The sequence below is a fragment of the Malurus melanocephalus genome, unplaced genomic scaffold (genome assembly GCF_030028575.1).
Source record: "Malurus melanocephalus ecotype Western Australia unplaced genomic scaffold, MMel_1.1 scaffold_164, whole genome shotgun sequence".
NCBI lineage: Eukaryota > Metazoa > Chordata > Aves > Passeriformes > Maluridae > Malurus > Malurus melanocephalus.
Genome location: NW_026623396.1, coordinates 896,395 through 912,250, shown reverse-complemented (window position 1 = coordinate 912,250; position 15,856 = coordinate 896,395). Strand labels below are relative to the sequence as shown.

The window sequence follows — 15,856 nt, the reverse complement described above, 5'->3', positions numbered from 1 at the left end:
ATGATCTTACCCAATATGTGCTAATTGTGCAATTGTTTTCATTAAATATTGTAATATAATATTAAATGCACTGAGGTTATTTTAATCTTTAAAGTGAACATTTGCTTATGRTAAATACTTTGCAGATCTGACTCTGGAAAGGGGAGATGAGAGTTCAGGATATAGTTGCAGTAAAAATGCAGTAAAGGCCAGCTTTGCATTTGATGTTTTATAGCTTCTCCCTTTAATATTGGAATAAATTACACTTATTGTAGAGCTATGGCATATGTTGCTTTTGAAAGAAAGACATTTTCACTCATTCAGTGAATTGAGGCCTCATGTTACTCCCTGCAGACCATGTCATACCCCCTTCCAACCTCTCTGGACCAATGACTTATCCAAACCAAGCATCTGCTTTTCCATTCAGCACAATTATTCAGTGTGCTACTGGGGGCAGATGGTTGTTAATCGGCAGATCATTAATGTGGCAGGCTACTCTCTCTTTCTAGCCTTAGAAAGGTCACAAGGTGTTAAGTTCCCTTGCTCCAGGCTGGCAAGATGCATTTCTTCTCAGCTGGATTTTTGATGTATARCTGCAATTGAATTGATACAGTTGTGGAGTAGCCTTTAATTAAACAWTTCTTTCCTTAAAGAAAATACAAATTGTTTATACAGAGTAAGAATGACGCCGCCAAGAGATGTTTAATGTCAATTACGCTGTAGCTGTCAGAAAGTTTGAATGCTGAAATCTGGAGAKTGTGAATCCTAATCAGACGGAATGATGAGCAGTGAGGATGCTCAGCTGCTRCTGTAACACAGCCTCTCTCTCTATATGTGTCAATTTTCTGCAGAATTTAATTTATCTCTAATGATGAAGAAATCTCGCTATTCACACAGTCCTGTCAAGTCAAACTTTGGAGGATCTAAATGAAGTYGACGAAGGCTTCAGGGAGAAGTGGCAAAGTGACATGCTGAAGAGATTTCACTTTCTTTTCCATTCATACAGGGTATATTGAGGAAGCCTGTATTATTCCATGTCCCTCAGACTGCAAGCTCAGTGAGTGGTCCAACTGGTCTCGCTGTAGTAAATCCTGTGGGAGTGGGGTAAAAGTTCGGTCTAAATGGCTCCGTGAGAAACCCTATAATGGTGGAAGACCCTGCCCAAARCTCGATCATGTCAATCAGGTAATTTAATTTATATTTGCATTATTGATATCACTTTTTCCATACCTCAGATAACTCTCTTATCTGTATTTTTTGTTGCTGTAGAAAAATGGTGTAACATCTGTAACAAAGGGGCAGATACAGGTAGAAGRTGTGTGTGTTGGTTTAGAATTCCTCAGACAGCAACTTCATTACTTCCTCATCTGAAAGAATTCTGCATATTTTCTGAACTGCAGATTAGATACAATAAAACAGTCTAACATGCMGATTTTGAAGGCTGTGTTTCTGAACATCTCTTACCTGAAGGGATCCTCCAASAAAGAGGGAGAGAAACTTTGTTCAGGGGCATGTGGCGACAGGACAAGGGGGAATGGCTTCAAACTGAGAGTAGATTTAGATTAGATATTAGGAAGAAAATCTTCGCTCTGAGGGTGGTGAGACACTAGGACAGGTTGCACAGGGAAGCTGTGGATGCCCCATCCCTGGAAGTGTTCAAGGCCAGGTTGGATAGGACTCTGAGCAAACTGGTCCAGTGGAAATGTCCCTCACCATGGCAGGGGGCTTGGAAYTAGATGGTCTTTAAGATCCCTTCTAACCATTCTATGTTTCTGTGACAGTGGGTAAAATGTCTCATTACAATTGTACAAACTGGCAAGATTTTTAGTGTCACTCTCTGTCCATCTTAGATCAGAAAACAAATTCTCAAACAGTCACACAGTGTCATCCCAGTGTCCCTTAGAGGGTTCTCATGAAGCGGGAACCCGACTTTCTTGGGTACACTTGCCCTGGCGCTACAGTTCCAGTCACAAAAGCACTTCTGAAGTCGAGTCTCCCAGTTGTCCTGCTAACTGCAACTGATATTGCAGCATGGAGCAGTCTGACCATACAGTCTGGATCCTCTTCAAGTGAAACAAAGCCAGAAAATGTGWTCCAAGAGCACAGTGGGAGTCCTTGGACCACTAATAAGCATTTAGTCCTTGGGGCCAAGTTTAGCACCAGCCCATGTTAAACCCCTGAAGCTTCTTTCGTTGGAGAGTTTTAGAAAGGAAAAACATTCCTTATCAATTAACTTATTCTCTTCAAACTTGATTTATATTCATATTACCGTTGAATTTAATTTAGTCTGCAGAGGCATATTAAACAGCCACAWGGTCTTTTCTGTAAATATTCAAAGATTTTTTTTAAAAAAAAGTGCTCTCAATTTACATTTGAATAAAAATGCATGTACTTAATATTATCCTATTGACATTTTGCTAGCACAAAGTGAAATGGCTTGTTGATCTAATTTTCTACTTTAGGGGATGTAATTAGTTCTAATTTAGAAAATTAGRAGTGTTAAAGTGCAGCTAATAAACTAAGTTTGTGATCTACTTTAACAAAATACGAACTAGAATGAGGGTTGCTGGATTTGGGTCAGCATRTAAATATGCCTTAAATTAGGAAAAACATGTTTCAATAGAAGCAAATTACAGTTTATACAAAAGTCTTTTTCCTTCTTTAATATTCATGTAGTACTTAATAGGCTTGTATTTTTTTGCATCAAAGGTSATTTTGCTGGAGGTGTGTAGGCCACTTTTATGCAACACTATTGCCCTCTGCTGGTACATTAACTCATTTGATTTGTGGTTTCATGGTAAATGCCAAATAATAATGGATGATTCAAAATATAATTGTTGTAAAAATAAAATTGAAACGTAGTAATTTCATGAGAAGTAAGCTCCACGGATAATACAAGGATGTTGAAGAATACAGAGGCTGTTTTTTTYATTTTTAAATATGTTCCCTGTCAATTCAGAAACATGCAGAGAAATGCAGAGACATTCCAATCTTAAATTAGTTATTTAAACTAAGTGTASTCCACCATTCAGCTGGAAAAGTACTGACTTTTCAGAATATTTATTTCAATCATTAAATATAATGTGTTTTGGTTACACATTTATTACGTATATATTTAGCATGCTTATTTGCATACATATGACCCAGGGTGGTAGGATTGGATCTTTGGTGCCCACAAGCTTGGGGACTATGATTTACAGAGGGGCTGTGCTGTAAGAWGCCATCCAGGAATTATGAACCTGGGGAAAGATTACAGCATATTTTCTAGCCTAGGGAGCAGGAGAAGGGAGGGAGAATGGTGGCAGTCTGCTGGCACATACATGACTGTTGCAAAGAAGGAGGCAATAATCCATTTTCCATSTCCATCACGGATAGGATAAAAAGCAGTGGGCTTACACTGTGCAAGCAGATTTGGGTTAAGCCTTGGGAAAATTTTCCAATAGTAAGGCTAGGGAAACATTGAAATAAAATGCTAAAGACCTTGTTAAGAAATCATTCAATGTTTCTCAGGGCTGACATGTGTGCCTGTAATTTGAGGAAGGAGGAGCACACTGAAAGCTGGATGTGTCACTGAATGTCTTTCCTCCTGGGCCAGGCATGCCAGGGTGGCTCCCAAACCACACTCCAACTGAATAAAGCTTGTTCAGTGCTCACTTCATTAGGCTAAAAGACATCATAATTACAGTAATAATAGAGTCAGGTTTGTTATAAAATCATGTCAATGGCCATCAGATAATTTGAAATGAGAGACTWATCTGAGATTGTTAGAGAAATTAAGGACATCTGTCCTTTTATTGATTCCAGGCATTATTTTTCTCAGGATAGGTGGGTATACAAYTCTCACACCACCCAACTGCTGTAGCTCTCAGTCATAGCTCCAAAAATGCCAGTAGGGTCAGKAGAACACCACTAACATGTGCAATGCAATATAGAGCTCTCCTCTGGCTTTCAAATTTTGTGTTAGTGCAAAAGTTGTTGAGTATGTGGGGTTTATGTATTTCTCGTTATGCTAACCAGGGTCAGACATATAAACATATCTCTGAATTAAGGCTTCCCTACTCTCATCTTGGAAATTTTGGAGAAGAATTCTAAAGAAAAGATTTTCAACAGAATCTAGTACTTTCCTTAACATGCAGTTTCACTACCTACTTTTGTGCCTTTTACTGTTTCAAAGAAGGCCCAAGTGTGCTGACTTTGCCCATGGTCTTGTGCATGGGTTGATCAGCTGCACAGGATATCAGACCCTACACATTTAGAGTAGAAGGCATTCTCTTTTCTGTGAATGGTGGTGTTTTGTTGCAGGTTAACTATCAAACCATCACCCCTCTTTTCTTACACAAGCAGTGTTGCTGAAAAGAAATCAAGGACTTGTTTAARACAAATCTTAGATTGTTCAGCAGTTTTAGTTGTGCTGACTTAATACTTACAACGATATGTCAAATCAGCTGGGATAAGATAATTCTGAGGCAATGGTAAGTAATTTATGCATAATTAAGATACTCCATGAAGGACTTGGAAACTTTGGAGGGATGAGAACTGCCAGTTCAATTTATTCCTTTGAATCGATTGCACTTAATGCTGTTAGAAAAATTTCAATTAATAGAGAAGTCCAATGTCCTCCAAAAACACTGAGGATTTGCTCTCATCTAAGGGAAACTGGATTCCCTACTGTGTGAAGGTTTGATGCTCATTATAGTCGAAAAGGGAAAATAGTTCTAACTGGGGAGGAGACTAGGTAATACACAGTTTCTTCCCATCAGTTGGAATTTACAAACTTTTCTTCCAAGGACAAACATTTTGCAAATTACCTTATGACAGGTAAGGAGATCCAAGAGAAAAAAATGAATGCCTTTTGCTTTGCAGGCATAACAGAATATTGTCTATAATAAAAGCTAAATTGATGCCATTTAAATGCCTATGTTTCAGTCTAATAATTCTATTTTTTTCTCTTTGTTTTTTTCTTTTGGGTTCATGAAAATGCTTTCTTCAGGCACAGGTAAGTATTTCTAAAATAGAGACATAAACTCAACATGTCCTTCCTGATTGTGTCTATCCTGTCTGTGCCCTTTTTTGTAATGTATGTTTGAGTCAGTACATGGAACAATGTAGAAATTGCTATATTAGATGCCATTTTAAATTTGTATTCAAATCTAAACATAGAACTAATGCTGGTACACAAATATATTAGAGTAATTTTAAGCATACACAATGAATAAATAAAGTGAATCAATATATATTGGTATAATTTCTCTYGAGGTCACCTCTCCTTAGAAATACAAAAACCCCACAACTAATAATTGGGATAATRATATAATAATTGTGGGGTGGAATCGTGGAGAAGAGATGTGAAGGATAGAGGTAAAGTGCTAGTTGAGGTTTAACAGCATTTTTTAAACATTTATCCTCATGAGCTAGCCTAGTTACAGGCTTTATGTTAGTTGTGTTGATGTTTTGGGTGAAAATGGCAAAGCATGGGCTTAGTGGCAGAGAAAATAAGAGAATCCACCATTTTATAGCTTCTGTCTTTTTGTTATTTCAGTAATTTTCTRTCAAGTATTATTCTGTATAATTAGTGTGTTGCCTAAATCAGCAAGTTCATATTTGTTATTCTTGCCAAAAAGAGCATTAACTCTTTTCTGTAGGATCACTTTTGCATGTTTATCTCATTGTGTGCACCAAAACTGACACGGAATGTGTTTCCAGGTGTATGAGGTAGTCCCCTGCCACAGTGACTGTCACCAGTACATTTGGGTTACTGAGCCCTGGAGTGTCTGCAAAGTGACCAACGTGGACTTAAAAGAGAATTGTGGAGAAGGCGTTCAAACAAGGAAAGTCAGGTAAAACAATATTGCTCCTCCTACACTTTAAAGAGCTTTCACTTTTAGTTTTGGCTGTATTTAATTTGATGTAATWCTATGCAATGCCTAACATTGAGTCCAGACCTATATCCTGGCTAATTYAATCAGAATAGATTCAGAGAGTACAAATACGACTCTGTCTACTTGTTATGGATATAGACCTTGATTCCTAAATTAATCCATTGGCAGTTCAAAGGCATCTGTGTAAATTAAGGATTAATACTAAGAAAGTAATTTTTTWAAGTTTTTATAGCTCTGGATTTAAAGTTATCAGCTGAAGTATGCACAAAATATGTCCAAACTATAGATGATTTGCATTATTCTGGCTTAGAGGTAAGCTAATATCAAGTAAATCACCTGCCCATGGACTCTCAGCAAATCATGATGGGAACTGTCTAAATTATGTGCATGTCTTTATGTGGCTGTAATCTGTAAAAACAAGGGTTATTTTTGGCTCTTCAGCTTTTTTTTTATATTCGTAGGTTATATTCGTAGGTTTGTTCATTTCTGCACTGACAAAATATTAAAATGGCTCAGCATACTGTAGAGCACATACCATACAAAATCCACGGCAAATGCAGTTTATGTGCAGCTCTTTTTTCCAGATGCATGCTAAACACCGTGGATGGTCCTTCTGACACCGTGGAAGACTACCTGTGTGACCCTGAAGAGATGCCACTTGGGGCTAGAAAATGCACATTGCCATGTCCTGAGGACTGTGTTATGTCTGAATGGGGATCCTGGTCTCAGTGCTCTTTGGTAAGATTTGTGCTCAAGTGTCACATCTTTTTGGGGAGGATACTTTAAAAGTGTAGGTATAATGTATTGTGCAAACATACTGAGCTGATTACACCTGTAAGTATCTATATGTAGTGTTGTCTTCAGGGTTGTTTTTTGTTGTCTGCAAATGAAGTGTGACAGCATTTTCCATTAAGCTAAATTGCTCCAGACCACAGACTGTAATGCCCCCAGTGGTCACCTTTCCCACTGTGGGGTGCTTTCTGTGTGGTGGAATGGCTTTGGCAGTGGCTTCTGAGTCTGTCTTTGAGCCCAGCTCTGAGCCTTTCCACAGTGGTGCAGTCRCTGAACTAAAAATGTCACTCTCCTGCTACGAGTGAAGTCTGTAGATCAAGACTGAGCATACAAAGGCAATTTTGGGTCTCCTTTCCCCTTCCTTCCTGACAGCAATTTTAAAAACAAATGTCAAAAAAACCCAAGAGAAAAATAAAAATCTTTTAGGACCTCTGAGTATTGAGGCTTTGGTGCACTGCATTGTAGCATTTGGAAAGTGAGCATCTCAATATCCTGTTTGTGAATGAAATAGTTACAAAACACTAGTACTGAAACGTGCACTAGTTGGCAAAATTGAGAGGTGTCCCCAGGTTAAAGGATATTTCCTTTTGGGTGGTACCAAGGTGAAAAAGCAGACTAAATTGCCTTTGAAATAACAAMGAAAGGGTTTCTTTTGTAGCATGAACCTGTTATTTTACACTTGTGTTTTGTGAAGGGGTTGCTTGAAAGATTGTTTTAATGTTGCACGAAGAGGTATCAGGGTGCCAAAATTTCAAAGCTGTTTCCGATCTCTGTTTTAAGCCGTGCAATGGGAGTAGTGTCCGGGAAAGGTCAGCTGAATCCCTGAGACAACCAGATGATGGAAAGCCTTGTCCTCCTGCCACTGAGACAGAAACYTGCACTTTGAACAAGAACTGCTACCACTATGACTACAATGTGACAGGTATTTGTGGTGTTATGTTCCAGTGATAGCCCAGGACTGCCTCTTACAGCTCRCTTCCATTCACCTGACAGGATGGATTTTTCTGCTTTCTCCTCTAACCCRGAGGCAGCTGTGGAACTTGTTCTGAAAACTCATTCAGGCTATTTGATCCAGATAAAATGCTAAATGGAGACTTTGCAGGTGAAATGGGCGTACTGTAACTCCAGGAAAAGTATTTCTCAAATAATTTTGTGATTTACTCAAAATCTATACAGACAAAACCAAATATGAACTTTTCAGAAAGGTACTGCGCCATCGACTATTTGCAGTAAAGGTCACTGTTTCCAAAAATGTGTGGCAGCTGGGCTCTGTGAGCTCTTGCACATGCAAAAGTTACTTGTGAAGGTTATTTTAGGCCAGCAGAATTAGGTGGGAGACTGGATCATTATGAATTCTATCTGAAAGTCTGCAATGCTAATGAATTCCTGCTTTGCAGACTGGAGCACGTGTCAGCTGAGCGAGAAGGCTGTCTGYGGCAGCGGCATCAAAACGCGGATGCTCGATTGCGTTCGCAGCGATGGCAAATCGGTTGACCTGAAATACTGCGAGGAGGTGAGTGCATACCTGAGAGTGAGCTCCCTTCCAATGGTGCTAATTAATATGAGCCAACTGAGCTGCATGGCATCTTCAGCAGATGCTTTGCAGTGCTGTTCATGGATTGTTAAGTACCTCTGAAATGAACTGAGCCRTCAACTGATTTTTATACCATTTCCTTTGGTTACTTTAAAGTGCCTCCGTGAGTGTATGCTAATTATTATGTCCTGAAGGAAATGACTTAGAAACAATAATTAATAAAGTAGAATAAAGGTAATAAATCTTAATCAGAATACTAATCRTGATTCTAATTTGATACAATTTCTGCATGGAGTCTTGGACACCTGCCAGTATCAATCATTTACTCAATGTGTTGGAAAATATTTCTCACGTGCCATTCTGCAGCTGGGCTGAATGCTAACTTCTTGTATCCAGCTGTGTGAAGCAAAAGATACCCAAGCTAGTGTGAAAAAATGTGCAGCGTGAATGTAATACTAAGTAGGATCATATATGGAGAGCTAACTAGAAGACAGGAGCCCTTTAGTTTGGAAAGAGCCATTTTGCAAATGTTCAAACTGAACTCCAGTTTGACAGCATTGGTTTCCTGACATTTTGTGTTTTGGTCTTAATGCTTTCAATTGTGTGGAGGCAGTGGTATGAAAGAAACATGAAGGTAATGCAAATCCTGCATTAAGGGCAATCCTACATGCATTTTTGATGGAAAGTAACTCCACTTGTTTTAGCTGCCATTGCCCCACCACCGCGACATCAGAAATAAAATTAGTTGCAATGGKGGACAAAGGTGGAGAGGTCTCCAAAGCACCTTTGGCACCACAGCTTTTCTGTGRCACYTTTCTRGTTACTGCTGCTCCTCAGGRTRTGCCTATAGAAAAGAGTCTCYTCAGAAGTGGAGGGASACAGGWAACTCATAATCTACTTTKGGCTMTAGTTTTGTAATGGTTTATCTCACYTACTTAAACTTCTCCAATCTYCTTYGACATTCTGGATTCCTGAATCCATAGGTTCTTTTCAAASGTARAGAGTTYCAGCTGAGACTTMCACCCTGCTTCCCATGTTTCTCCTTCACACATAGTTCTTGGGTTTATAATAAAATCTCATAATTTCATGGAATCATAAAATAAGTTCAGGTTGGAAGGGACCTTAGAGATCATCACCTTAAAGATAAAACCCCCTTCCATGGGCAGGGTCACCTTTCACTGGAGCAGGCTGCTGAAAGCCCCCTCTTGCCTTGAGCACTGCCAGAAATGGGACAGCCACAAAAATTATGTCTCAAAAAAACCCTCAGGGTCTGACTAGCTATCAGCAAGTTGCTATGAAGTTAATAAGACAATGCATTAATGCATTTTGTTAATGTGTTAAAAAAAAAAGAGAGAAAATGTCTGTTATTTCTATAATTTCTAAGGGACTTGCAATATTGATTAATTAATGCCAAGACATCATGTAAAATATCCATCCATATAAATATTTCAATAGAAAAGAAATATTTATTTGATTTTACAGGAAAATGTATTTCTTCTGCCRTAGACCAAGAAATTATTCCTGTTGTTAAGCAAAGATTTAAAACAACATTTAGACCTGATTAAATTTTACACTGAAATCTCATTTCGGAAAACCTCTGGAGCTTTCCTGCATTTAAGAAATGAAWGTTTATTACTCAGAAAAATAATTAGGGCTAGAATATTCTATCTCAAAAGCTACTTGCTGCAAATTACTGGCCAACAGACATCACTGCAGTGGGGTCTTGGATTTATCAACAACCACTGTGCTACATTCTTATTTGCCCTTTTGATTTGCTAGMCCATACAGAGATACATCTTGTGGAAGGCTCTGATCCACTCCCTGGTCACACTGTTAAGACTRTTTGCTGAATTATGGATGTGTAAGCAGTGCTACAACAAGGTCAAAGGCTGATCCAATAACTGAGGGGTAAAACCTGTTAACCTGATTAATGGGAAAGCCAAGCTGTTCAGATCTTAACAGATCCTTCACCCTAAAGATGTGAAAGCCAACTCTGTGACTTTCCAGGTCACGAGAGGATAGTATTTGATTATCAAAATATGAATACTATGCACTTCTTGCTAATGATCCTTCAAGGTGAGGATTTCTGCTGTGTTTTTGCATTATAAGAGCAGTGCGGAAGAATTAAGTGAAAATAAGGTGCATGTGGTTGRAAGAGTTGATGAATAGGAGAAATGCGAAATAATTTTGTAATGACCTAGCTAATGAATTTTCCCTAGGCTATAAAACTTTGTACTAGATGTATGAATAAAATTTGCTMAATTTATGTGTACGTACATTGACTGAATTATCTTTCTTAGTATTATATGCAAAGAAAACAGATCATAATAGATAGACCTACACTGATCCCTAAGAAATAAAGACACATTATGGTAATGTGTGAGTTTCTAAATAACCTATGGTTCAAGAAACTAATAAAGCCATATGTAAAAAAGCCCTTCATGCTGAATTTTGTCTGCCATCATCTCCAGGTATGAGCATCAGCACAGTTAAATACTAACATTCCATCTGAGCCCCTGTGTTCTGGTTCCCTCATGTGTCCCATATGATCTYGTGTTTATTTGAGTCAATCAGCTAAAGAAGGTAACCAGTCATCCTGATTAATGCCAAGATAAATCAATTTCTAGAGCTTATTTCCAAGTACTGGTTATGTTAACATAGTTCTCTTTGAACTGTCAAGCACAGTAGTACTGGATTTCTTGGTTTCTAGTTCTACAGAATTATCACATCACAAGAACTTCTCTTTCTTTCTTTGAATATTTGAAAACTGAATCACCTAAAGCAAGCTGATCCTGGTCATATTTCTATTTATAGACTTATTTAAATTAATTTACCTCTAATTAAAGATGAGAAAAGCCTAAAAACCAGCAGTTGTGTCTGCAATAAAAAGCAGATTTTGCTGGTKTATTGGTGAATAGTCTGCTTGTCAGATTACACGATTAACCTCCAGCAGCAGGGTTTAATCTTTGGTGCCAAACATTCCTATAAACAAATACAGACACTTCTTGTGGATCACCGGATTTAAAGAACATGCTGGTCTGGCAGCCTGCTGCTCCTGACATGTGTGACCAGGAGCACAGAGCACACAGGGGTTGCTTTCAGTACTTGATATCACTGAGTCAGAAACCTCAGCTCATCCAGAACAAAGGCTTTAGGGTAAGGGAGCTACTGAACACTTTTTAAAGTATTTTTTTTAAGCTCTTCAAGTTGAATTGTGGTTCATCAGTTCATGGAAGGAGAGGGACGAGAACAGAACGTTTGAATACTATCAAATTTCAGCCTGTCAATTGTTCCCCAGATCTATTTAAGCAGCACTTCAGTATCTAAGACATGCAAATAGAAGGTCACTGTGGGTAATCTGGCCTTCAGCTTTCTCCTCTTCACTGTTAATATCTTTCTTGGACTTTTCCCTCTTGAGCTGCTGAAGTCCAGCTGAGAAGACGAGTCTGAAAGAGAGCAGTCATGTTTCTATAATTGGCAGGAATCAATTCAGCAGGATTAAAAGCCTTTGCTCAGAAGGTTTGACCCAAATGTGGACTTCAAAGAGGGTTCTCTACTTTCCTAATCACCCAAATTCCAGATTATCCAAAGGTTTCAGGTGTTGTCTGTGTGTGATAGCTGTATAATCAAGGCTATACTGAACACTGAGAAAAGCCAAGAACTCATTCTTTGACGTATAAGAGAGAACAGAGGTCTAAACCCTCATTTGTCTCAATAAATGGTACTGCAAATGCAAATTTAAAACTTGGYGAGTCTATCAGGAGGAGACATTTTCAGTACTTATGGTAGTTTATTTATGGAGGGCATGTTAATGTTGTGCCTAATTATTGCCCTATGCTTCTATTTAGTAGGAAATAGTGAGTTTATCTCCTTTTTAAAGTCTTAACTGCTGGTTTTATACCATTAACCTTTCCAGTCATTAAAATTAATAGGTTTTGAAATGTCTCGTTCCTTTTTTTTTTTTAGAATTTTAATTATGTGGGGATTTTTTCTAGCTGAAGATACTCACAGTCACCTTGGATTCTGAAAGGCCTCAATGATTATTGAGGTCTGCTGGTGAAATCCAGTGAAGAGAACAATCCTTTGTGCTGGAAAGCTGTAGATCTGTTCACATTGGCAGGATTGATATTTTTTTCACATTTTATATCACACATCCTATAACTGATCTACCCTTCTAACTCATTCTGAAGCTGTGCAGGGATGCAGGTGTTAGTATTGTTATATTAACATTTTTGCTGTCAGTCATATTTCATCTTGCATCATATATATTAGTGGGAATATCTCTTTCCTTCCATGGATGGGGAAAATCTGGAGCATGGGATTTTGTAAGAACATAGAAATGGCTGTTCAGGATCAGACCAAAGGACCATGTAGTCATTGGTCCATGCCCCAAGCATGATCATAAAATTCTTCCTTCCCTGGGGCAGGCATTAGGCCAAATCATACCCAGGGATGAATTGAGTACAGAATGGAGTTTTGGGAAAACCTGTGTCTGATTATTTTGTCACCTTCTCTCATATTCCTGCAGCAACTGGAGCTTTAACCGTATGGATATTAGAGGATTCTGGTTTTGGCCAAGTTTTTCAGAAAAATATGCAAAGATGGTATTTTTTTCTTGAGAAATCATTGTCAGTGTCTTGTCAATATTTTTGCCTGGATAATTTACATAGGATAGGATAGAAGAGAATAGAATGCAGTGTAGAATAATCCTGCACAGCAATACAGCACATTAGGAAGAAAACAAGAGAGGCATAAGCAGATGCCTAAGGAAGAGTGAGAAGCCCAAACATAAAAGTTTCTATCTTCTCCTTCTTAGCCTCCACCTGTTTCCAGCTCTTGGACTGCATTTGTCTGGTGGGGTTTCTGTGTGTTTAAACTCTCACATTTCTCTTCCATTAACTTGTTGAGTCTCTCTTGAGCTCTYGTAAATATTTAGCATCTGCAGCATATGTCCAATATATATTCCTCCTCCTCCATTTGCTAGTTTTGAACTTGGCTTCTAGTACCACTTCAATTCAGTTATTAATAGCTGTTCAGTATTTTTGCATTCATCTTTTGAAATACTTAACAAATTATTTTGGCCTTTACCTATTGTAAAAGTTAATACTGTRGAGATTAAGCCCTCCATTTATAGGTTTTAGTTTAGAAAATGGTGGAGAAATGAAATCCTATGAAAATAGGATTTAAGCATGTATATAAACATCAGTATATGAAGTAAGAATTTTAAATGTGCTGATCATTTAACATTTCCTTTCAGCTTGGTTTGGAAAAGACATGGCAAATGAATATGTCCTGCGTGGTGGAATGTCCTGTGAACTGTCAGCTCTCTGACTGGTCCACCTGGTCTGAATGCTCTCAAATATGTGGCCTTACAGGTCAGTACATACCTTTGGCATATTTTAAAGACTGAGTTCTCTTTTTTTTTCCTTTCATAAAAGTAATAATTCCTATCTTTGCAGAACTAAAGAATGTAGCCAGCTAGGGAGAATGACAGAGAACTAAATCAGCCTTATTCAGCTTGAGCGAAACACTGCTCACTGAAAATAAGTGCGAATTTGGTCCAAAGATTCTCTGATTCTGGGGAAAAAAAGTGAAATACAGTGAATGATATGTTGAGACAAAAGTAAACATTTATTTGAATATTTATTTTTCAACTGGTGGAAGGAGAAGAGGAGGGAAGGATTTTCTCTTGAGTTTCATTATTAGTGGTGAGTTTAGAGAACTAAAATAGTTACGAAAACCAGTTGGAAGTAACTGGCCTTTTTCAACAAGTAATAGCCATGTAATAAATCCAATGACCATAAATTTTAACTGCATTTGTGCACCCATGGAAACATCCATATAGTTGAGGGAGTATTTTGTGAGTAAGAAGTCTGCTCTTTGCTGTTCTTTGGAGTTTTGCCTCCAGTACTTTTCAACCAAATCTGTTCTTCTCCTGTGACATCTCACAGGAGTAGCTGTGAATTCAAGAATGATGAGGCTCCACTTGGCAAACACCTTTCGAGCTGTCTGCAGTGAGCACAGCTGTCTGGGAGATTGATATTATTCTGCTGATGCATGGTGGCTTGTGTAGCTTGCTCTCAGCAAAAGATTTGTGTCATTATCATTAGAGTGCTCAACTCCTGCAAATGCAGGAGATTGAAATGTGGAATTAAAGATTAATTCTTTTGGCCGGCTACATCAGGTGTTATGTTGGTAATTGTGTGTAATGCCTTAGTTTATTATGAGCCTCACTATACAAATTTAAATACGTACATATATTTTCAGACTTGGCTCTTATATTTATCTATATATAAATTAAAATACCACAGCTGTGTTGATTTTGTGGAATCTTTTGTGAGGAGACAGCTCTAGGGCAGCCATTTGACCACTACTTCTGCTGCAGAAGGAAATTTTCAGTTCCCTGTAATGAAGCATAATGGTTCAATGTCCACTGCAAGGTGAAATAAGGAAAAATTGCTAAAATGGTAAAAATGGCTTCCTCTTTCAGTTTATGTACATATTTGAAAGAGAACCTGTATTTCCGTGAAACTGGATAGCATATCTCTCATGGTTGAACAGAAGATTAATGTTGGATAAACCAACTGTATTTTAATTTTCTTTGGGCCTGAGTGAAAAATTCTCCATCTCCTGAAAAATCTGCATGTAAYGTTTTCCAAAAGACAGTGACAGAAAATTGCAGAAGATTCTTGTTTGCTGGAACCAGAGAATTATGGGACACATGATGCTGTGTTAACTCAGGGAAGGACAGGACATGCTGGCTCTTCTAGCAGCAAATTCCAGTTGAGGATCAGGAATCTCCACTGAAATACCRCAAATGTTGTCACATTCATAAAGAATAAATTTTCTCAGGTTTCCAAACTAGGAAATTACTGCTTTTGTTTGCTGTTACAGGAGCAATCCTAATCAGGCATCCTCCTGCAATTCCTGCAGAACAAACAAATGACAGAATATAAAGTGTCTGACTTGGAAAATATGAATCCACATGACAGACAAGAGCCAACAGATCTGCTTTACAATCCAATTTGTCAAATCTGGGAAAAATTACTTTATTCAAATACAACACTGTTCAGCAAAATAGAGCCATCTCGAGGAATAAATCAGTCTAACCTCTTTGTTGCTTGTTATATTGCTGTTTTTTTTTACAGGGAAAATGATCAGAAGAAGGACTATAAATCAGCCATTTCAGGGTGATGGGAGGCCTTGTCCTTCTCAGATGGAGCAGTTCAAGCCCTGTCCAGTAAAGCCTTGTTATCGATGGCAATATGGTCAATGGTCTGCATGCAAAGTAGAGGTAAAAGCTATGGGAGACCTTGAAATTAGGGAGTGTGTGGGTCCAGGAATATTTGTGATACCTCGTTCACAACACTGTGAACAATTTGCTTCCACCTCCCTTATACAAAAACTAACATGTTTTTTCTTTCTTAGATTTCATATCTGTCAACAGATACAACAGTGTCCTGCAGATATTCAAAGTATAAATGTAGACTTTGGTACCAAACAGCATCTTTGCTAAAAATATATTCATATGTTAGAAGATACCTTCAGTTGACATACTGCTGTGGTTGCAATTCAAAGGCATAATTAGCTCCATGATTTAAAAAACAAGTAACAGCAACCAGAAATTTTGGGTTGGATTTTTTGGTTTGTTTCAGAAGTGATGAAACATGTC

The 15,856-nt window shown here is 38.1% G+C and overlaps 1 protein-coding gene across 1 annotated transcript in view; it reads left to right on the top strand.

The window, feature by feature from the left end:
* THSD7A (thrombospondin type 1 domain containing 7A) overlaps window positions 1–15,856 on the top strand; it is a 192,247-nt gene that overhangs the window by 160,122 nt on the left and 16,269 nt on the right. The window contains exons 15-22 of the mRNA XM_057372134.1: window positions 986–1,164; window positions 4,157–4,162; window positions 5,683–5,816; window positions 6,443–6,596; window positions 7,431–7,572; window positions 8,048–8,163; window positions 13,442–13,559; window positions 15,333–15,478. Coding sequence (XP_057228117.1) covers window positions 986–1,164; window positions 4,157–4,162; window positions 5,683–5,816; window positions 6,443–6,596; window positions 7,431–7,572; window positions 8,048–8,163; window positions 13,442–13,559; window positions 15,333–15,478 — 995 coding nt within the window. The remainder of the gene's footprint in view (window positions 1–985; window positions 1,165–4,156; window positions 4,163–5,682; window positions 5,817–6,442; window positions 6,597–7,430; window positions 7,573–8,047; window positions 8,164–13,441; window positions 13,560–15,332; window positions 15,479–15,856) is intronic.